Source organism: Chamaea fasciata, unplaced genomic scaffold (assembly GCF_029207755.1).
Source record: "Chamaea fasciata isolate MVZ Bird 193981 ecotype frontalis unplaced genomic scaffold, bChaFas1.0.hap1 SCAF_7, whole genome shotgun sequence".
In the NCBI taxonomy this organism is placed as follows: Eukaryota; Metazoa; Chordata; class Aves; order Passeriformes; family Sylviidae; genus Chamaea; species Chamaea fasciata.
The window spans coordinates 26,864,368-26,887,973 of NW_027094092.1; the positions used below are offsets into that span (position 1 = coordinate 26,864,368).

A 23,606-nucleotide genomic window follows, 5' to 3' on the forward strand; every position below is an offset into this window, starting at 1 on the left:
TCTTAAGTTGTCAGCCTTTGAGTTTTAAACTCCTCTAGATAAAGTTATCACTACACGAAGTTGTGGAGGAAACCACAGAAGGCATTTGCATGCCACCACTAAGCAGGGTCAACACCAAATTGTGTTCGATAACAAAGTGTTAAACCCATAGACTACTATTTTGCAGGACGAAAAAACAAACAATAATTCTGTTAAACAAACAACTCTTTCCATCTACGTTCTTTCTAAATAACACTATCTGCTGCTTCATACACTCTGCAAAACAATAATTTGTTACTCAGCCTTTTTTGTTCCACAGTAAAGTCACCTTTAACTAAGAAAGGTAAAGAACTATGGTTAAAGACGCACATATACACTACAACGTTTAAAGGACAGTCTCTGAAGCTTTCCAAAGATTGATCTCATTTGATTCCGTCATTAAGTGTCAACTGAAGACACGGGACAGGGGCTGAGAGATGCTGCGGGGAACGGAGACAAACCGCGGGCCCCTGACAGCGGCTGGCCGCGCCGAAGGCAGGGCTGGCTCTCCGCTCCGGGGCGCAGGCGGCGAGCCCCGGAGCCGCAGCCAGCGCAGGCCGCCGGGAGCGGGTGCGCAGCCCCGCCGGCCGCCGGCACGGGGGCACCGGCCCGCCCGCCCCGGCTCCAACGCCCCGGCCGCGCCCCGGCGGGCGCCCCCGTGCCGGCCACGGCGGGCGCACAGCGGAGCGTCCCGGCCCTCCACGGCACCGCTCGGCAGCCGCGGACAGCCAGCCTCGCTCGGCGGGGCGGCAGCGCGGGCAGGGCACGGGCTGCCCCCGAGGGCGGGCAAAGGGAACCGCGGCGCGGCGCCGGTCTGCAGCCTCACCATAGCTCGCTCCGGGGCCTGCGCGGGGGCCCGGCCGCCCGCCGCTCCCGCCGCGGGACCTCTGTCGGCTCCGTCCGCCATTTTGAGAGCGAGGGACGCGGCCGGCGCGCCGTCACGGCCCGGAAGGAGCCGCCGCCGTCACCGGGCGCTGCGCCCCGGCCCAGGGCCCGCCCCGCGCGCAGCCGCCGCGCGGGGCCTCGGCAGCGCCGCCGGCGCCACGGCCCGGCCCGGCCCGGCCGCTCTCGGCACGGTCGGCGGGCGAGGCTCGTCTGGATTCTGTGTGCTGAGTTACGTGGATGGAGTTCCTCTGCAGGCACTCAGACTGTACCGTGTGGGTGTTCACTTCGCGCCCTGCATTAGAGTCACGGAGTCACAGAATCAGTTAGGCCGGAGAAGATCTCTGAGATCATCGAGTCCAAGCTACGACCGAACACCAAATTATCATCCATCTAGCCCATGGCACTGGGTGTCGCGTCCAGTCTTTCTTTACCCATCCCCAGGGTCAGTGACTCCACTTCCCTGGACAGCCCTTTCCAGTGTTTAATCCCCCTTTCTGGGAAGAAATTCTTCGTAATGTCAAATCTAAACCTCCCGTGGTGCAGGGGACTATGTCATCCCCTCGTCCTATTGCTAGCAAGATAATAGCACATGTAATTCCATCTGCACAGGTGCAAAGTCACACCTCTTCCGTGTGGCTCCCATGTGGGCTAAGCAAAGACAAAATTTTATTAACTTGGTGTAGGAGGCAGCAGTAGCTTTAGGCAAATGCCTGTCTCCAAGATTAAATTTTTTCCTCCACACCTCCTTCCAATACCATCTCATAACTGTTCTGGGTACTCGGCAGATTTGGCAGATTAGGGCATTGAGGATCTTGATTGATATGCGACAGACACGACCTACACGACTTACACATTGCTGGAAGTTTTCCAGATCGTTGCAGTTCAGTTGCACAATTCCCTGTGTTTGTGCCTTCCTAAGACTGAGGAAATAAGCAAATAGCCATAGCATTGGATCTTGGGGTCCATATCAAATGCCTGATATCTCGGATATTGAGAACACTGCCTCTTCCCACTGCAGTCTTCCAGTTTCAAGCCTCCAAGCAGCTTTTCCACATTCTTCAGTTATCAGTATGGATGGGATAAAAATTACAGGTGACCTTTTCAGGTATATGCAGTTAATTTTTTTTGTATTGCACCCAGCCACAGGTACTCTCAAAGTTCTCCTCTTAGATCTTCAGAACATCCGAATGTAATTCCTCTGCTGTAGCTACTAGTCATCTTCATATTAAGAAGCCCTGCAGACTTGTTTATATTATTGAAATCTGTCATTTAAAATCACCATCACTGAGACAGGTTTTGGGATGAGGTGTAAAAAACACAAAGTGAATTTTGCCATAAAACTTAACAATTTCATCTCCTTCTGTCTGTCCATATTGCTGATCTCTACCCGATCCTTTTCAATAGCACGGCCGACCGCTAACCAGGAGTGTTGTTTGCACAACCAGCAAGTTTGGACTGTAATTACTGGAGTCCTCCACCTGTTTTGGCATCAACACTAGCAATTAATTGTATAATCCAGCTTCCAATGTAGTCGAGCAAGAGAAGCAAGGCAGAATTCCAGGACAGCAACAAATCCAGTCCAGGGGCAAGAGGGCTGCCTGCAGCCCGCCGTGCTGCAAGGCAAGCAGATTGCCTGGCCACGCCTTTCAGCTAACTGTCAGTGTGGGTTTGCTTTACTGTGGGACTTTCAGAAGTTATGATAATGTAAATTGGAGCCCCCAAGCGCTGAGAGACAGCAAAGAAAGTGTCAGCTAACCTCTTAAAAAACAAGTTGGCACCACTGCCCAGGCAGAAATGGTACGAAACACCAAGATCTCCATGGATACTACAGTAATAGAGGAAAGAAGAACTCAACAGGAATTCAGATCATTTTAATACAGACAAAATGCTTGACAGCCTTGCTAGAGCTAAAATTAAATGGTAGAGCTTCAGGAAGAAAGTGAGCAAGCCCCAGTTTTCAAGATTACTCCTGAAGATTACCAGGATTGCTGATTGATGTTTATTTAGAAACAATTCTTCAGGGTGTTTTTTGGGCGGAAAGAGCAAGCAAGCATGATGAAAGGCAGTTGAAAAAAAAAAGCAAAGCAAACATACATGAAGTCCTCCAAAAGAGCATATTAATGCAGTCTAAGTGATCTGAAAAATTATTTTCTTTGTCAATGCTAATCATTATCAATGCTAAAAATTAAACCTTTGTCCTATGACAAATTATGTGAGAAAATATAATTAAACAATATTGAATTAGAAACTTCTAATACCTGAAGTTGTTTGAGAGTATTACATTAAATATCAAAGAGCGATGTGAAGTGACAGAAGCTTTTTCACCTAAACTCATGCATAAGATGGAAAGAAAAAATCCCAACAGTAAATGGGCAGCAGTTAGTAAACTGAATTGATAGCAAAGAGTAACTTAGCAATTATGAAACTGTGCAGTTGCTATAGCAAGGTTTAAAGGTTTAAAATTGCGTGTGTACGTATATTAAACAGATGTTCAAAATACCATAAAGACTTCTGGCAGGAGCAAAATAGGTCAACTGCCTAGATTTCCCAGCAGGTAGAATTACAATACCGTCAGGAGAAAAAGCGAAAGTTTACATGCTGTATTTGTAACGAAGCAGGATGAGACACTGATCTCTTCGTATACCTGGGTTTCGTTTTGTTTTAACCTAGGCATTTCCAGGCACCCCAGCGGCCGGAGGGAAAGCGGGAACGCTCAGGGCCCAGGCAGCGTGGGGAGGGCCGGGATCCCCCGGCCTCGCCGGATAAAGCCGCCAGCACAGGGGGAGCGCCCACCCCCGGCCCCGCTGCCGTCGGTCCTCCGAGCCGAGCGCGGCCGAGCGCGGGGCGGCCCGGCCGCCGGGGAGGTGGACGCGGAAGTGCCGGCGCTGGCGGCGCAGGGCTCGCCCGGGGCGGGCGCGGTGCTGGCGCGGCGCAGGATGCTGGGGCTGGCGGCGGGGCTGCTGGCGGCGGCCGCCGTGGCGCTGCTGCTGGACTGGTACGGGCCGCCGGGGGCGCCGCCGGCCCCGGGGCAGCGCCGCCGCTGGGCCCCGCAGCCCGCGCCCGGGGCGGCCCCCGGCAGCTTGCTCTGGGTCGTGCAGGTGAGCGGAGCGGGGCCGGGCGGGCGAGGGGCGGCCGAGCCGCGGGCACGGCGGGCACGGCGGAGGCGCGCGGTCAAGCCCCGGTTACAAGTGTTTCGCCAGGTTGCCCGAAAGGTCGCGTCGAGGAATACGTTCGGTGCCGGCAGCTCGATGTGCGGCTGCAGGGCGAGCTGCAGGCTGAGCTCTGGGGTCGGGAGCCCGAGGCGAAAGGCCGGGACCTGTCAAACCCTTTACACAGCGAAGGGCGCGGGGACCTGCCGCCCGGCCAGGGGACCGGACGCTCAGAGACGGCAGGAGCCCGTGACCCCCAGACTTGCCTGCTCTCAGACTGTGAGGGTATAAAAGCCCGGGGATTCCTTTCTTTGGGGCCCCTTCTCATAGGAACCCAAGTCAGACTTTAATTTTGTTAATTACTGCACCAAGATTAAATTATTTGAACGATTCCGAAGTCTGAGACCCTGCTATGGGAAACCTGGGGCTGAGTTGGTAAGGAAGCTTGGTGTGACTGTGAGTGTGTGGGGTGTAGCTGTGAGGGGGCCTCTACCCAGCTCAGGTGGTACAAGTGTGACTTCCAGAGCTGCTCCTGGATGGTTGCACGGAGAAGTTTCCTTATCAGACAGGTTGTGTGTAGTGGAAGTGGGTAATTAAAAATCACCTAATTATTACACTACCCTATATATTGCATCAGTACCTGATGCGATATTATCTAATATCCTGGGGAGAAATGCAGGCTCTGCCTGTCCCTTTCCCTATCCAGAACCTCAGAAAAGTCGTGTGGCTGAGAAAATAGCTTTACTGATCTATAGCAATAGAAGGTACTGTGCCAGTATTCAGAAGGTTAAATGTGCACAGCTTTGTTTCCAGGTTAAACAAAATCCAAGTTGACCTGGCATAGTCCTGGAAGCAAATTGTCGCGTCTCAGTGCTTCTGTGGCCTCTTCTGACTCTTCTCCCCAGAGCATTCCCAAAGCACTTAGTGTAGAACTAGCCACAAAGGTGTTTACATACTTGTAGTTAATCTGTGGCTGAGATGTCACAGGGATTTCCTTCGAACCAATAGCTGCTTTTACTGTTCCACTTTCATTCTCAATCTCAAGAACACTTTGCCTGACTTTATTAGCTGCAGACAGTGCTCTTTGTGAACAAGCAGGCATGTATTAGTCTTTTGGTTCTCTCCAGCTGTGGTGTCATTTTTTTTCAGTAATTTTTCCTTAAGGGACTTAAGGCTTATTTCTACTGCAGAGTACATTTCAAGAGATACGCTTGAATTAATGTAAGGAAAGCCTCTATCCTGAGCTGCTATCCTGTCAAGAGTCAGATACAGCAGGATATAGCAGCTGCAGAGCTACACACAAGCAGCATGCACAGGCCCATGTTTCCCTTGCTGTGTTCTCTCTGGTTGTGTCACTTCGAGTTGAGTTCTCCCAAGGATAGGTCGCAGCACAGCTAATTTGAGACTTGGCTTTACTTTCAAGTGATTATGTTCTCTTTCAGACATGCCCTTTAACAGTTGCTTTATCATTGACCTAACTTGGAAACTAATCAAGCACCATATCCAGCCCTGTGCCTGATGATGTTGTGGGAAACAGACTTCGGGCTCCCTGGTGACTCCATAGGTCTAGCCTAGGTCACTGAATAGAGCTCAAGATGGTTAATTCTGCTTCCAGCAGTTCCTGCTTTGTTTTTCTTCCCTTACACAGGTCTATCTCTTCTCAAACTGAACTGAATCATAGTCTTTCTACTTTAATCTTCTATTAATGGCTCATTCACCTTTATTGTAGCAGAATTTCCTTTCTTGCCTGGTGCCAAATAGACACTCTAGTTCAGTATTTGAAAAGCTTGTGATTATTTCTCCCATTTCTGTCAGCTGAATGCATTATACTGTTGCTCTGGACCCTGTAATTCTCCCTTGTTAATGCCTCCCTCTCCTGAATCACGTCTTTGCTAAATAAGAAATATTGATGGTGTTTTCTCCTTACCCCTAAATCTCTTCCAACCTGTTTTGCTGAAATTAACTGCCTATGGTGCAATGAGAGAGCAAGTATCCACATCAGTCAGAGGGAGGGGAAAGAGCAGCAAATGGGCTTTCACCTACATTTTGAAAAGTAAATAAGACCATTATAAGCTTTTCATCTTGCCCACTGTCCTTCCTTTTATTGGGATATTATCTGAAGTGAATTAAAAATTTAAAAAAAAAGGAAAAAGCTCCACTTCTGAGATCTTCATATATCATGGCTGTTAGTGATGACAGAAACTTAGTCCCAGCTCTCAGAAGTCTCAGGACACTGTAACTTCTAGAAATGACAACTTGAAACTTTTTTAAAATCTTAAACTCATGGGGAAAAAAAGTGGGAAGGTCAGTGTAGGAAATCAGGCTTCCAAACCACTCTCTGCTGTAAGTTTGGAAATTTACGTTTGCTGTAGTAACTGGTAGAGCAGAAGTAAAGTTTCTTGTAAGACTGTTTTTTCTCAAGAATGAAAACTATAGAAGTTTTGATTTTCTCTGTTTGTTTGCTGACATAAATTAATTTCAAATCCACAGGCTGAAAAGAAGCAAAACAAGTTGTATCCTTGTCAATGATTAAATGAGGTTTGATGTATCAAGGTCGTTTTGCTGTGCTCTTTGCTTCACACTAGTTTGAACACATCAATGAAAGTGAACATAAAGTTTTAGATAAAAGTGTTTGCCTTTTTTAGCATACAGTTGTGATATAGGCAAAAAATCTGTGTCATTCCAAATGGGGAATTTTCCTAAGCAGAATTAAAGAACTGTATTCCGGTAATGTTTTCTTCGTATAAAGATGACTGAATAAGTAGAAGTAAATAATTTTTCTCTAAGATATTTATTTTATCTGGATTTTTCAAAAACTACAAGCTTTACAAGAACTGGTTTATGAAACTGAATATAAAAGTTAGTGCTTTTCTTTCCAAGTAATATTGTCAGAGAGTAAAACATGAGCATGTGTTTACTGCTTTTTGACCATCAAATACCATTTGTTTAAACCAAGGAGGACAATTAATTAATTAATTAACTGAAGTAGAATGGAAAGTGGAATTGAAACCATTCACACAAGAGGGTTTTTTTGTACAGTATTGAAAGCTACTATGTAAAAAAAAGAGAAAAATCTTATTTTTCTTATTCTTCCCAAATAGCTTTTCTGATACGAGGGCTTTGACTGATTCAGAAATGCACATCTTTTACGGTTACCTACAAGTCATATCATCATTTCTTAGGCAATCTTTGCCTTCTTGAAGGCACCTGGAATGGGATCTAAACACACTTGTTAGATCCATTAAAATGCTTGGTTAGAGTGTTAAAAATCCTTCCACTCAGGTAGTGGAAATGTCACACCAGGTACAAAATAAATTTTCAGTGTATTTCAAATTCTGGGAAGCTTTAACCTATTGCTTTGCAGAAATACTTTGTATTCTTACTTGCCGCAAAACCACTGTGTTGCACAGAAACTCACAGAATTTGAAAAGCAACAAGCCACTTGCAGTCATCACAATTTACTGCGGATACCTAAGTACTTCCTCATATTATTTTATGCCCTTAGTTTTAAGGAAATTTTCTTGATGCAAATGTGATTTTAGGGGTTAGAGTTGCAGTATCATTTGCTTGTTCTGCTTTCATTCTCCCCTAGTCACCCACTTGTGTTTCTCCCTGTATCCCTTAACACTGATATGAATCACTGTGACTGCTCCACTCTTGCACTCTTGTGTATACTTGGCTTTGCAGAACAACCTAGGGAAGCAATAGCCCTCTACTTGGGGCAGTGTTTCATTCTTCTCTTTTGCAGGTGTCAGATATTCATATCAGCAAATTTCGGGATCCCAAACGAGCTCCTGACTTTGAAAAATTCTGTTCTGAAACAATTGATGTAATTCAGCCAGCACTTGTTCTAGCAACAGGTAAGCAATTGAAAATTGTGAATTTCCTGTTGAGTGTACTGTCAAAGGAACAGCAAATAGGCAAAATTCTAGGATCTCAAGAGAGAACTTTAAACGTTAAGGTATTTTAAGCAATGGAAATGGAATTGCAGCTGAAGAGAGACTGCTAGAAGCTGAAAAGAGTAACTTCTCAACAAGAGAATTATTTTTTCTTCAGTGTTCAGTTTCTTCAGTGAGTTTAGTGTGTTCTATATGTAACAGACACAATCACACAAGATAGCTATTGTTTTCCCAATATGTGTTGCTGCATCTTAGTCCTTGCTAGCAGCTACCTTCCCTCTTGTCCTGCTCATGATTCTACATTCTTTGTGTTTGAAATTACAGAAGTGAGCAATGTCAGTGGTTAGTCATTAGGAGACAGTTCCACTCTCTGAACAATTCCTGCTCATTTGTATGAAATTCACCTGTGAATTAATGTAAGATTTTATTGCTGGTTTCCATTTGAACATATCATACCAAGAGAGGTGAAATAAGCATTGCCACTTCATTTGACAGCTTGGTATTGAAATAGATTAAGTTTTGACAAGAAAATCAAAATACTTTGAGCCTTTACTCTATGCAAGGCTTTAGAATCTTAATGCTAGACCTGGAGTTTTGTTTCTACAGAGAGTTACCTAATTAGTGAAAGTGCTGCAGTGATGTGGTCAATAGGTGTCTGATGAGGCTTCTGCATCTGCATTAGGAGGCATTTACCCTGACCTTGTGGACCAGATACAGACTGCACCCAGGCCTGCAGCCACTCACACTTGGAGTCAGGGATGGCATGTCTAGTTACAGTATTTGTATAAGCTGTGTAGGCCTCTTGTTATATCTCACCTTTTTACACTCTCAGGTGATCTGACAGATGCTAAGACAAGAGATAAACTGGGATCTGAACAGATAGAAGATGAGTGGAAAACCTACCAGTCAATCCTGAAGAGATCAAGGGTCATGGAAAAAACCAAGTGGATAGACATCAAAGGGAATCATGGTAAGAAGAAAATGAAACATTTCTGTCTTCCTTGTGACTGCAGATCACAGAATATAGAGGTAAAGTGTTAGTACTCACTAGTGTGTTAGTACTCATGAATCAGAAGGGCTTGCCATCCTCGTGTCTATTGAGGACACACTTTGTTTACAAGCACTTACTGGAGTTTTAGTACAAGAGAAGCAAGAATCTTTTACTTGGCAAGTGGTAGAACATGACTTCAGATGTCAGATGTTAGTTTCCACGTCATTATTTTATATACCACGTTATTTAATGGCGGGGCAAACCATAACCTTACCATGCTGAAGAAATGGTTTCAATTTACTTTTCTTAGACTTCCCCCTCACCAGTTTAAGTTTAAAAGGTATCACATGTCCAGCTAAAGAAAATTTGGTTTCTTTTGAATAGAAGGGAGTCACAGGAGTTTCTATCCATCAGTTGTCGCCACACAGTAAGCATTCACACACAAGCTGACAATCATGTGGGCTGTATAAACAGGCTGTTACAGAAAGCTGCACTGGGAGGGGGGGAAACGTGCATGTTTTGTCATATATATACACCCACAGAGGAGGAACTGCTGCAGTACAGACCTCCCCAAACTGATGTCTGTTCTACACATGCTATTCTCTGATGCTATGGCTCCTTTATTTTCCATGAATAAGTCTTACTTACAGAGCATGCACCCAGTCCAAAAAAGCTTCTGAAGATCACTGTGGTTAAAATGGAGACAGGTTTAGCTTTTAGCTGCTAAATAAGAATTTATATTCCCACAATGCCTTTATCTTTTAATTGAAACTTAAATGAAGAAACTATTGCCATTTAATTGCTTTGAGTATAAACTGTCTCATCTGCACAGTTAGTCTGCTTGTCAATCGTTTATTTTTCAAAAAGTAGCTCTTCAGCACCTGCTGAGACTGCTTTATCTCAACATAATGCAGTTAGATACAGGGGCCAATGATCAATTGGATCTGAAAGTTTCCTTATTTCCTTTTCGTCTCCCTTACAGATTCATTCAACATTCCACGCCTGGATAGTGTTCAGAATTATTACAGGTACTTTTATTTACCACACAGATGCAGCTATATTCAAGGTGAAATTCACTAAACAATATTGTGTTTTCAGTTATCACATAAATACTTTTTCACTGACTTTCCTATTGCCCAGGATCATATCTACTATTCCCTCTGTCTTTTGCATTGTTAGTTGGTAGAGCAGAACCGATTGAGAAAATAGAGGATTCTTTGTGCAGATTTCTTATTTCTTACCCTTCTCTATTTTGTAATGGAGTGTGTTAAATCTGTCAATGTCTACAATCTTTTTAGTCACACTCTAGGAGAGAGATGATGGAAGAGTGAAATGGAGTTGTTTTTATAGTAAATAATATAAATAATGTAAAAATATTAAAATTATAAAAATTGTTTGCAGAAATAAAAACAGAAGCTAGGGAAAACAGTTATTCAACACCACATTCTGGTGTTCATTATGCATTAAAATTAAAGAGGACAGTGGGTTGTACTGAAATACAATATTTTTACACAAAAACAGAGGTTCCTATTATGTGTTCACAGCATTAGCAGAGGATGAATCAACTGTTACACATACTCAAAGTGGGACTAAAGGAAGAAATTTTATTGAATTTGATGATGGTCATAAAGATAATGTTAAATAACGCAAAAGGGTTTTTATGGCATTAGAAATATTGAAAACTTGTTTTTCATATATTGGCTTGTGTTCTATTCAGGTCAACCTTTCTGGCAATTTTAATGTTCTGATTGGTGGAGGAACAGGGACATGAACTAATTTCTGGATGGCTGTGTTCAAATTATACTCATCATCTGAACTCAGGAATGTTTTAGCTTCCACAAATCATGCAGGGAGTAAAACAAAACTTAAACAACTCAAAAAAACCCAAACGCACACAAAATGCCCACCCCAAAACCCCAAAAGAAAGTTAAAAAAACTAAAAACCAACCTAAACTTAGTGAATTTTAGTGATTCTCAGATTAACTCACAATCATTTTAGTTACAGAATTTAATCCTTAATAGAGCAACATAGGTAGTACTGTTAGTTGAAATGTTATGTCTTTGCCAGTGGAAGATATGTACAGTTCCCATCTAGCATAAAGTATCAAAAGCACTTCCATTTTGTAAGTCAGAAATGGTGAAATTACTTGTCAATGGAAGGAGAGAAAGCAATGTATGTTTGTCATGGCTACAAGCTTTCCTAACAGCAGTATTTCCATCTTATTTTGTTAGGAAATACTCTGCCTGGCGTAAAGATGGCTCTTTCCGTTACATCCACACCACCTCTTTTGGGAACTATTCATTCATCTGCGTGGATGCCACACTCAGCCCAGGCCCTAAGAGACCCTATAATTTTTTTGGGATTTTAAACTTGGTATTGTATAAGTTTTTGCATTCCATTTTGCTGGCTGTTTTATTTCTGTAGTGGTTTGTTTGGAGGTTTCGGATTTTTTAATATAGAAAGATTGTTTGAAAGATTTATGTTTGTAGTGTTTACATTTTTAACTTAAAATGCATGTGAGACATTTGTTTAGCAAAATGGATTTGTTACCTGTGTGTTTCAGAATCAAATGGCTGAGCTGTCTTTGATGGCAAAAGAGAGTCTACACAGCAACCATACTATCTGGTTTGGCCATTACCCCACCTCAACAATCATCTCCCCATCCCCTGGAATACGAACACTAATGAGGTAAGATCTTATCCTGCATGTTTTCAGCATGAAGTGCATTTCCTGCATGTCTTCACATGCTCATCTCTCACTTTTCAGGTTTTCTGCAGTGATATTTCCTTCCCACTCAAATAGTCACAATTCCTATGTTTTTTTTTTTTTTCAGTTCTGCCACAGCCTATTTATGTGGACATCTCCATACAATGGGTGGGCTGATGCCAGTCTTGCACAGTCAACACTGTGGTGGCACTCTGGAACTTGAACTAGGAGACTGGATGGATAACAGGAGGTAAATAAAGCCCATATGAGCAAATTATTATATGAAACCTACCTTGCTGTACTGTGGTTCCCTTTTGTGCTGTGTGGTGAATTTGAAGAAAGCCTGAAATCAACCTGGTTATTACTATTGCTATACTACTGGAAGAAAAGCCTTGTGTGTATGTTTGTGGTTTTCCCCCATACCAACAGAATGCCAATAAATTAAATTTTTTTTTTATTAATTCTTGATATTTAAAAGTTAAAAAGGGGGCATCTAAACATCCCTTTAGTATGTGTTTAGTATTCATATATAGACAAATAAACTAATAAAATTCAGCATCACAACTTCAAAATACACATGCTCTGCACTAGCTGTTAGAATTCTTGTCACAGAAATATTCCACCTGAGAAATATTACCTTACTAGTGTATCAAAAAGTGTCTGATGCCACATGGAGTGTATAATAGTATATTAGCTTTTATTCTGCAGTAATCCAAAGAAAGATACTGGTATGAATACAGGGAAAGAGCACACTGGGGTCATCCTGAACTAGAGTACCTACACAGACACTGTGGAAATGTACCTTATATTTGAGCTCTTGTAATGTTCATCTATCTGATTCATGTGCAAAATTCAATAGATCTCCACATTTGGAACTTCGAGTACTGCTTCCATGATTTATAATAAAATTAACCTCATCAGAGACAAGCAACTGTACAGTTAATACAGCAGAGTTGGAAAATGTAAGATCAACTGTGGAAGAGAATAAATGGCAAATAAAACCAGGTTCTGTTTAGGAACTTGAGAAGCATGGGAATCAGCTGTTCACACAACAGTTTGTATTAACAGAATTTTTTTCCTTTCATTGTAGGTACCGGATCCTCGCATTTGATCATGACCTCCTCAGCTTTGCAGATCTTAACTTTGAAGAGTGGCCTGTAGTTCTCATCACCAATCCCAAATCCTTCCTTTACAGCAGTTCTACTCATGAACCATTAGTCAGAATTCTTTATTCCACTCATATCAGGTACCCTGTAATGTCTTGATTTCACAATATTTAAACTATATTTATAGGTATATACACAAAACCTTTTTTTAAAGGTGTGTCTACTGTTCTCAGAATTCACTTTTCTCTGGAAGATTGTTCCAGAGAGCTCTCTTTGTATCCTATCTGTGATTGTGTAGTAGTAATTCATGTTTGTTTTATTTATGCAGTTATCTCCCCTGATATCAATTGAACTGTATGAAACCAAAGCTGATCAATTAGTATATAATTAAAATAGATTAATATGTAATCAATAGGCATAGATTAATACGTCATCTCTGTTATTTATCTCACATGTTCACATTGACTCTGCTAATTTCATGATTTTGTCTATGTATTTTTCTAAATGCTTTCTCTATTCACTTCAGACTTCTTAGCTTTTTGTCTTTTCAATTCTACATCCTTTATATATTGAAACATGAGAAGTCTCTTCCAATTTTCATATTAATTTTAAATCTCTTCGTCTTTCCATTTTTACCTTATCTATTTCATTTTTACATTTATATTTCAAATTTTTAGGCCCTTTCAGCAGTTTATATTTGCTGTAAGATTAATCTGCTTGAAATACTGCATACATAGGGTTACAATAAAAAGAAGTTTGTCATACTTTTCAGTTAGGGAGCAGTATCCTACTAGGTGTCCTAATTACTTTCCAGTTTTCTATTCAGAATCTCATCTGAACATTCTTATGATTATATTAAATATATGAACTGGTAGAATTGTTCACCATAACTGTATGAAACTCTTTCATTTGACTAAAACAAGCTCTGGAATGCCTTTTGTATTACTAGAAAGGAAAGGAATTATATGTGCAGTATTTTGAGTCTGAATTAGTATCACTGTTTCTGTGAGTATAAGCACTGCCAAGTGACAATACGTTTGTTGGTATCTGAGATCTGCAGTATCAGTCTTGCATTCCACTCCATTTGTCCTAAATGCAGTTACAAACTCTGAGAGGTTATATTCTGGCTAGCAAAAAGAAAAAAAGAAGGAAAAAAAAAATCCACTCCCAACAGCAAAGGACTTTAGAGAGAGAGAGAGAGGCAGACACATAACTATACACTTGTAGATGGCTTCATAAAAAAATTGTCAGTGTGTGCTGGAGGATGCATCCCACTTGTGTTAGCAAATGTTTTGAAGCAGAAGTTCTAAAATTATTTCTGCTAGGACCTTACAATTTCTGCCACCTTTTCGTCTATTCCACAGCCAGTTTTCTATTCTGTTCTTTTGTGTAGTGCCATACAGAACTACTTTTTTTTTTAACTGTAGGAACAAGCTACCATGTTACCATTAGCCTACAGATATTTCACTGTTTTGATTTCTAAATCTTTTGAACTCTTTACTACAAGTCAGCTTAACCTTTAGGGACTTTATCATGAGGAAGTAATGACATACCTGCAAGTCTGGTAACAAATCTGTTCCCTTGCTCTTTATTTACTCCTTAGAATTCTGGCATTCTCTCCTTCTGTCATTATCTCTGTCAAAGTCTACATAGATGGAGTTCACCTGGGGAATGCACATCAGGTGTCTGGCCCTCTCTATGTGCTGAAGTGGAGCCCACAAAACTACAGTGAAGGGTTCCATCACATAGATGTGACTGTCCAGGTAAGGTACCTGTTGGCATTCTTTGTATTGATTTTTTTTTTTCTTGTCATGGTTTCCCTATCACCCTCCTTCCAAAATACATGATAATGGACATACTTTCATATTTGTCTGATCACAAAAACGAAAGGATTTAATAAAGGAATAAACTTCGACTGCGAAGCACCAAAATATTCATAAAGCTGCTGAGCTAAAGAAAGAAATACTAGTTTTTGTAAGAAGTAAAACAAGACATGACAGAAGTGCAAACTTGAATTGAAATTGGCAGAGATGTCAAAAATTACAAGAAAGGGTTCTAAAGGCATATAAACAGCAAGCAGAATCAGAAGGAAAATACTGGCCAGGTGTGTAACAGCCAAGGTGAATTAGTCTGAACCAACAACTCTGAAAAGGCAGAGGTTCTCAACCCTTTCTTCACCTCTGTCTTTAGCAGCAGTGTTGGGCCTCAGGCCTTGGGAACAAGGATCAAGGTTGATTCAGAGACCCACAGTCAGTGAAGGAAGAGACAGAGTAAGACCTGTTACAGGAGCTTGATCCTACAGATCAATGGGCCCTGACAGTTTCCACTCCAGAGTGTTAAGGGACCTGGTTGACATCTTTGTGAGGCCAGTCTCCATAGTCTTGGAGAAGTTGTGGAGATCAGGGGGCATCCCAGAAGACTGGCAGAAGGCTAATGACTCTCCTGTCTACAAGAAGGGCTTAAAGGAGGATCCAGGAAATTAATAGGCCTATCAGTCTTACTTCAGTCCCTGGGAAAATTTGGAAACAAATCCTTGTGGGGGGCTATCTCAAGTCAGCTAAAGCACGTGACTGGGAAGAGCCAAGACAGATTAACCAAGGGCAAACTGTGGGCTAAGAAGAATATTATGAAGTTCATCAAGGAAAAATGTAAGGACTTGCACCCGGGAAAACATAATCCAGGAGTGCAGCACAGGCTGTGATCTGCCTGGCTGGGGAGCAACTCTGTGAAAAGGGACCTCAGTGTCCCGGTGGACACAGGCTCAATATGAATGAACAGTGTGCTGGTGCAGCAGAGAAGATCTACTAGATGCCGGGGTGCATCCACAAGGGCATCACCAGCCAAGATAAATCACTATCCTGCTGCACTGAGTGCTTGTCAGGCCACACCTGGAACGCCGTGCTCAAACTGTTGAATAAGTGACAATAAAAAATAAAGAAAAGTTTGTTTATTTATGTGAGTTTATGGCAAATACACCAGAAATGAAGCAGAACAAAATTTCAAAATATTTTAGTATGGGCTATTACCTAGCATTGAACTTCCAGAAAACGATTGGGGGGATAGGTGGAGGAGGGCAGTAAATAGTCACAAGTTTCTGAATCTCTGACAGGCCCTTCTTCATATGTAGCACTTTCAGATTATGACTTTATAATCACCAATTTACTTGAAACTTCAGAATTGACTTTAAATAGTCCTTTGTAGGTAGAATTTAATACAGCAGCATGCCAGAGAAGCATGCATCAATTGTATCTTTCTAGAAAAGCTGCAATGATATTTAGGAACTTTAACATGACAGTTTTTTTGTACCACTGCTACGTAATTGCTCTCATTTTATGTCAATCTAGGATGCTTCAGGAAGAATTGGCACACGGGGCCATTTATTTGGTATGGAAGAAAACCTCTCTCTTAGATTTGACTTTTGGCCATCTGTTATTCTTCTCACTGACCACTATGTTCTAGTAAGTACTTTCAGCAAAACAACTGTTGCTCCTTGTTGGTTTCCCAAGCTGCAGTAGGCATTTTCGTAATTCCTAAAGGAATTCATAGACTTGAATGCAGTTTCCTTTTTCTATATATGACTTATATATGTTGGAATTCCAAAACATTTAAAGTTTCTCAAGTTGTACACTTCAATTACAAATGTGCAGCAATAGTTTATACAAATAGCTGACGTCCTGGATTTAGTCCCAATTATCCATTTTTGGGCATAAGTATACACACATTTTGTGCAAGCAAGAAATTGAAAAGGAACTACTGGAGATAGAAAAAGAAACATTAAACCGAAGAGAAATTCACTGTGAACTGTTGCAATATGTTTTCTGGAAAGAATGCTGCAAATAGTCTCACTGTCAGCTGCTGACATTATAAGTAGCTCCAGGGAAGTGGAGGGCAAAATCCCCATCAACTTCAGTAAGTTCCAGGCCATATCCAGATGTGTTACAGCTCAGTACATGCAAAGAAGGATGTCATGTCTTAGTAGTTCAGGTGCACTTCTAGAACCACATGAGAAAGTCCACTGTAGTTCTGTAGACTGTAGTTCTTACCATAATTGGCTCAAAATTATTAACTTAGTTTTGTTAATCACTCACACATTCTACACCATGTCTTGAACTGCATTTCTCTTCAGAACAGTGCTCAGACAATATTTTGCCTTGGAAGTGTAACTACACATTTTCAATGGATGTGTTTACAAACCCTGTTTTTTTAAAGATTCAGGTCTATTGCTTTCAGCCATTCAGCAGAGTTCAAGTCAGTACAAGACAAATCCAACAACTTAGAAACTCTCAAGTTTCCTTTTTACTCTTCAGTCGAATGACACCAACAATCTTTGAGTATGTGTTTCAAATAGAATCTTTGACCATACTAACAGTGTCCATAAGACATGCTTCAAAGCTGCTGCCATTCTAGGGCTGGCTTACAGTCAAAACTGTCTTCTTCAGGCTCGAGTGCTCTTTGGACTGATTGTGCTGATTCAGATTACCTTGCTTGTTGTTTTCCGACACCTCCAAAAGCCAGCGCTCAAAGGTAGGAACTAATGTTCACCTGTGGTTTTTAGTAGATCTGTTTTCCCCTAAACTTTTTACTGTTGACCTGTGTGCTAATACGTAAGTAATTGTGCTGTTAATCACCATATGCCTTTTACATCTGCTACCGTGGGGTTTGATTGGTTTCTCAGAAGTTGCTGTTTTGATTTTAAGGGAACCTGGAAAACCTCCAATATATCAAATAAGGTAAACTAGAAACTTGAGCGGGTATCTTTGTTTAAACAAAAATTAAGTTGATCGAAGGCCAAAGTTTCATTTTAATTTTCCCACTGAAGAATCCAGTACATAGGGAAAGGAATATTTTATTTTGAATTAGTTCTGTATATGTACTTGTTTCAATACAGTTGTCACGGAATTCTCTCTTACCGGAATGGAGAAACAGATTTCCTTCTGCAAAGACAATATTTGTTAATTTTTGCAAAGAACATGAACGGGATTGGGTCTTTCTCAAAATAACATTAAGGCCATTTCTGTCATAACTTGATACTTTGTTTGTGATAGATCTAGTAAATGAAAATTATTACTATTAAGCTCATGGTGTTCATCCTTTAAAGAATCATTTGAACCACACCTTATTAATGAGATTTTTCTGGAAGCCACCTCCCTTCCTATTCATGTCGGTGTTGTCCCTTCCTTTATACTCCTAATCATGTAGCATCCTGAGGTAACTACGGCAACTGCTTACATAGAAAAGGATCAGATTTTCAGTTGCCTTTATGGAACTCAGCAGCTAAATATTAAAAAAACCCACTCTGTGGTCAGCTAGGTCCGTGTGGACCATGACAAACGTTTGACAAATTAGTGAACAAATTTGTTAGAGTTGTTGATTTCCAAAAGTGAAGCTTGTCCTCTGGGGGATAATTCTTTGTGAGAAGGCCACATAATAGGCGTAAGTCTACAAACTAACTTTTTAGGAAGGCTCTCTTGATCTGTGAATTGTCTGCTTCAGTTAGAGAGCTAATACTGCTTTTTTCTGCTAACACCACACACTTGTCAGAATAACGTTATTTTAATGCCTAGCCTTAATTTTGAGTTGCTATCAGTTGCTATCAGATCGCACTAAATCCAATTAATCTAGTCCATGCTGACCCGCCTTTCTGGGTTTGCAGAGTTCCTGTTTTGATTCTCTTACTTCTCATTTAATGCATACTTTCTCCATGTTTTTCATTCTAGCTAACTTCATTTTCTGGGTATAGAATGGTCGTTCAGTATTATTTACATACAGTAAGTGTATTCCTTTAGAATGGCAGGTTCCTCTGCTGTTTTTAATATAGATTGTTGTATTTATTCGTTCTTTACTTTCAGTTATCACAGTAACAGTAATACATTCCTCTGCATTTTTCTGTAGACATACAAAATATTATTTTTATATTCCTTATTTAAAAGAATGAGTAAATAATGTGCAGATTTGTTTCAGAAACACTAGTATTATACCTACATCTATATCTGGGGAGGTATTGCAGACTGAATTAAGTGTATTTTTCTTAAATGTTGTCTCTGTTTAGGAAAGCCAGGACTACTTACTCTGACTTCATATTCTCTTCATGTCTTCAGTAAAACAAACACCTTCTATTACTCAGTTCTGGTTCTGAACTTATACACCATTCTGGGTAAGTAGCCTAGAGTACTGGAGGACATAAATTAGTATTTTGAAATTACACGTTAGATCCTGATGAAAATTAAGAATTCTAACATCTTGGAGAAGGGAGAAAATCTACTTAAGTTACAAAATCTATGTGGAACTTTAAAGATTAATGTCCAAAGAGACTAAAGGTTTATTTGTAAGAGCCTAACTTAGAAGCCCTGAATTAATTATTAAACACTTAGATTGTTAAATTACTCTGAAAGCGAAGTGAGTATTTTTAAATTTAGTTTGGTTTTCACTTATTCTTTGATTGTTAGCAGCAGAGCTAACAATCTGAGCTTATTCTTCTCTGATAACATGTTACTGGAATAGCTACTTCTTGTTAGTCAGTGCAGTATGCATAACACAGAGCAGCCTGCCTGTTTTTATTTCTATGCTGAGCCAGGCTGGAATTGTTTATGACCACATTTTTCATACTGTAATTCTGGGAAAAAGCTACCCTTTGAAAGGATCCATCTTCTTGCCTCTCTCATAAGGAAGATATTATATGCGGCGTTGAAAACTGTCACAGTGATGAAACTAATTAAAAATCTTTTCATTGCATGCCACAACCCCCTGTTATACTGTGGTATTTTCACACCAGACTGCTGCTTGGTGAATATGAAAACATGAGGCTTATTACTGTGGACAAGCAGTAAGGAAGTCTCAGGGTACAAAGGGCCATGTGGGAAAGGGCTGTGTCCCTGTTGTGTTTCCTGATGGTGATGCTTGATTTCCTCTCTTGCAGGACCATGGTTTGTAGGTGAACTGATAGATGGCCAGATGGGAGCCTGTTTTTCCTTTGGGGTGTTTGTTGGTGGTGCCTTCTTGCAGGGCAGTATGACATTTGTGGTTGGGATTTTACAGGTGAGTATTTAGAAAATAAAGGCTGAAAACCAGCTTTTTTTCTCAGGGACTTTTTTTTTATTTTAATAATTTTATAAAGGAAGGAGTCTTGGAAGTAGAGAGATTAGTGACCATGCCTGACTACAAGAGAGCTTTCCTACCTTTCTGCAGATTTAAAGGGCAGAAGGGAAGGAGGAAAGCCTCCCAGAAAGAAGGTTGTGCATTATTTTCACAAACTTTTCTTTTTCTCTAATAAAATGCTTTGGACTCCCTGGGTATCTGGATTAGAGATATCTAGGTATCTGGATTAGAGGCTGTCTCTACAGATTTACAACTCTAAATTTTCTGCTTTTGCCCTTGGCTTACACACAGTGATTAAGCAAAAAATCCGAGTGGCCAGGGCAGCCCTTGCAGCCTTAATAACCCTTCAGATCAGTAGGTGTCACTCTCTAAGCACACATGAGTCCAGTTTTCCCAGGAGTGGTTTCCCTATGAATTTGAAAAACAAGGTGTCATTCCTTGGCATTTAAGATAGAGGACCAAACCAGCATTGCCTCCTTCTTCATTGCATCTCCCTTGCATCAGTGTGACACTGCAGTGGGCTGGGTCAGAGTTAAACTGACATACAGACTGTCTGTTTTTGCCGTGCTAATATTTTGCTAAGTCCAGCTCCCTGAATCAGTTCAGGAAATGTCAGATGCATGTTACTGCAAAGGAATGGGCAGGAATGCTTGGCCTGGGACTCGGGCACAGGCAGTCGCAGCTTTATCAGCTGCAGAGTCATGGAGGTGCATCCTGAGATTCCATCTCTGGGAATTGTACTCAGCCCTTAGAATGGGACAGCTTTATCTCTGCATGTGTTTTTAAGCCCTCATAGATGTTACGCAGAACCCCTTGGCTTGCTCATTGTCTTACTTTTCTTTGCTTGTCTTTCTAGATGTTGTTTTTCAACCTGCCATTGATGGCCTATCTGTGCTGGTGCCTGTTGATGCGGTGCCAGGGCCACAGCTTCCGTTCCCACATCCGTCACGCCCGACGCCTGGTGGCTGTGCTCATTCACCTGGCAATGGCGCTGCTCCTGGCCTGGCAGGTCTACTCCTGCTATTTCCTGCAGCGAACATACGGCACCTTGGCCTTCTTCCTCTCCCCAATGAGAACATGGCTGGTGGCACTGACCACAGCTCTCATTTATAAAACCTGGATGCTGAAATCATCAGAGCTCAGAACTTACATAACAGAGATAAAAAACTGTCAAAGCTCCTGAAGTACAATATAAGTACTCTGAGTTCTGTCTTAAAAACTGTCAAAATACAACCTTATCATTTTGTGATGCTGGAATTCCATACACCCCAACCATTAGGTGGTAAGACCCAAAGCTGCATCTGCACTGCTACAGAACTGTATTAAATAGTAAGTGTATGGTTTGTTATACACACTTTCCTTGTATTATACAACATACTGAGTAATACATGTTATATAATACAGTTATGCATTATACATCAATACAGTAAACTGTGTAATAATCTCATCAATGATATTTTTTTAGTGATACAGAGATAGGTATGTCCATGTGGCTCACAAATAGAAATGTTTGCCTATCACTACTATGAATGTAAAAACACTTTTAGTTAATTAAATTCTTGATTTTTATAATGCTGCAAAAAATGAGCATAGAACTTGATGAGCTTCTGGATTTGTATTTAATGTGATTTTTATTTCAGGGCTGACATGTGATTTTACAAGACTAGACCAGTTGTCTTTATGAAGTAATAGTGACTGCAAAGGCACTGTAGTGGCCTTCAGTCAGAGTCCTATGCCTACACATGTTTTCAGTTCATAATGCTGTATACAAGCAGATTATAGGCTGTAAGGTGTGCATTTGTATTTGTGTCCATGTTTACCTGAGCTGTGGCCCATAGCTCTTGCCCTGGGAGTGCTGGCTAACTGACGAGCTTGCTCTCTGGAAGGAAGGAAGGAGTTTCAGTTTCCACTGCTGAGGCTGCCAGTCCTCCCACCCATGACTGGTGAAAGCACAGTGAATTATCACTGGTGCTGGGGTTTTCAGCCTCAAAGCGAAGAATGGAGACAGTGTCCTCAGGATGGGAGAGGCGAAAGAAATAATATGGTCTGATGCCTATAAAGTCGGTAATTTCTGTTTTTCTGGGTCTCAGCTGTGTTTCTGCATCTTAGCCAAATGCACCAAAGAGTGACCTAAGAAAACTCATTTCTTTGTTTTCTTTTTTTTCTAAGTCCAAAAATGATAGAAGTTAGTTACATTAATGAAGAATGCAGTGATCAGAGCCAAGAAAGCTGAGGTGCCTTGATCTGTAAAGAACACTGTGTTGCTTCCCAAAAGACCTGCTGTGAGTGGAACATTTAAAATACTTCAGGTAATTTTACAGTAACTTATTTATGGCCCCTCAAGAAAAAAAGAGGGCTAATTTATTTATGGTCCCTTTGGAAAAAAACAGCAGTGACTGTAGTAGAACACATAGGAAAATAAATTGGAAGAAAATATTGACTATGACAAGGACTTTTGTTATTTCTAACAGGTGACCGTTTTCCTATTCCTTAATTTCTGTTCTTCAATGGTATAGGAAAATAGTAATGTAATACTAATAATAATGTAATGTCTTCAATGTAATAGGAAAAAGAGAGAAAGAGCACCCATGTACATGAGTTAAATACACTGTTAAGGGAATAAAGAATGTCATTTGTTGCTACAAAAGTTTGTTCTACAAAGCTGTTAAAAAATCAGAAATGGCACAAAATTTATTTGTGAGATACAGTACTGAAAAATTGAAATAAAATGACATTTCATAATTAAATTACTTTTATGTGATTAGAGAGAATAAGAAGTGGCAATAAAATAGTTCAAATCTTTTGGCTTGTTCCCATTGTTAAATATAATGGTACCCAATATTTTACCCTTAGGCTGGCCTCTTCAATAGTCCCTCCACTGCACACCACTTGAACCCACTGACTGATTAAGCCCCCACACTGAGCATTCATGCACGGCTTAGGTAGAGGCTGAAATTATTTTTTTTAAGAAGAGGAACAAAATCGCACATGCCAATCTAGAAAATTACAACCCCCTCTGGCTTCCCAAATACCTCTGTGTGGTGTTGCAGCTCCCTGGTGCTGGAGAGGATTTGGTGGGGTCCCTGATCAAGGGCTCAGTGCCCGCTGGAGACCTGTCCGGTCTGACTTGCTGCTGCAGGGACAGTAGGACGATCCAGCCCTGTGGCTGTGCCACCCTAACTCCTGTTCTGTGGGTTCTCTCACCAGGTGTGCAAGGAGCTGATGGACACAGAGCTGAGGTGCATTTCCTGTGTGTGCAGAGTGGGTGTTGGGCAGTGGATCCACAGAGCCGGCACACCTGCAGTGCCAGTACCTGCTTTTATATATCCCAACCCCTACAACAGCAGCATTCCCCCTGCAGTCATTGGCTATACATTTTCTTGCCTTCGTTTAAAGGCATGCTACTCATTTATTTTGCCACCCATGTTCTAGGGGAAAGTGGCTGATGGGAATATATTTTGCTACGCTAATGACTACAGGTTAGCACAAAAGTCAAGAAAACTTCTTCTTTGGCCTTATCAGGCAGTTGTTCCTGTGTTATCTCCTTGTTTGCTGGATTTATAGAGCCATCCTTCTCTGCTTCACACTCATTTTGCAGATTTAGTTTCTTTTCTCACTTCTCCTCACTGGAGCCTTGTTTCTTCGTTCCTGCTGGCTGTCTAGCAGAGAATAGGGTCTGTTGCACATACAGCGCTCTTATCATCACTCCACCCAGACCAGAGTACTGTAGCAAAACTTAATTTCACTACTTTTTAT

The 23,606-nt window shown here is 41.3% G+C and overlaps 2 protein-coding genes across 4 annotated transcripts in view; one reads left to right on the forward strand and one right to left on the reverse strand.

Annotated features, from left to right (window-relative positions):
• Window positions 1–917, reverse strand: part of UBR1 (ubiquitin protein ligase E3 component n-recognin 1) — a 60,259-nt gene extending 59,342 nt beyond the window's left edge. For both annotated transcript variants that reach the window (XM_066188129.1, XM_066188128.1), the window contains exon 1: window positions 845–917. In XM_066188129.1, coding sequence (XP_066044226.1) covers window positions 845–847 — 3 coding nt within the window. In that variant the 5' untranslated portion in view covers window positions 848–917. The remainder of the gene's footprint in view (window positions 1–844) is intronic.
• Window positions 918–3,901: 2,984 nt separating this feature from the next.
• TMEM62 (transmembrane protein 62) lies at window positions 3,902–22,652 on the forward strand. 2 transcript variants are annotated; one of them, XM_066188130.1, is made up of 14 exons: window positions 3,902–4,001; window positions 7,801–7,912; window positions 8,784–8,921; window positions 9,925–9,970; window positions 11,175–11,316; window positions 11,507–11,631; window positions 11,777–11,899; window positions 12,740–12,895; window positions 14,359–14,518; window positions 16,100–16,213; window positions 17,195–17,279; window positions 18,805–18,909; window positions 19,672–19,790; window positions 20,707–22,652. In XM_066188130.1, exons 3-14 carry the CDS (start codon window positions 8,882–8,884, stop codon window positions 21,031–21,033), a joined length of 1,542 nt encoding a protein of 513 aa, XP_066044227.1. In that variant the 5' UTR covers window positions 3,902–4,001; window positions 7,801–7,912; window positions 8,784–8,881; the 3' UTR covers window positions 21,034–22,652. The 2 variants fall into 2 exon arrangements, with proteins under 2 accessions (XP_066044227.1, XP_066044229.1); XM_066188132.1 differs by lacking the exons at window positions 3,902–4,001; window positions 7,801–7,912; window positions 8,784–8,921 and having other exon boundaries at window positions 9,925–10,008.
• Window positions 22,653–23,606: the final 954 nt, after the last annotated feature.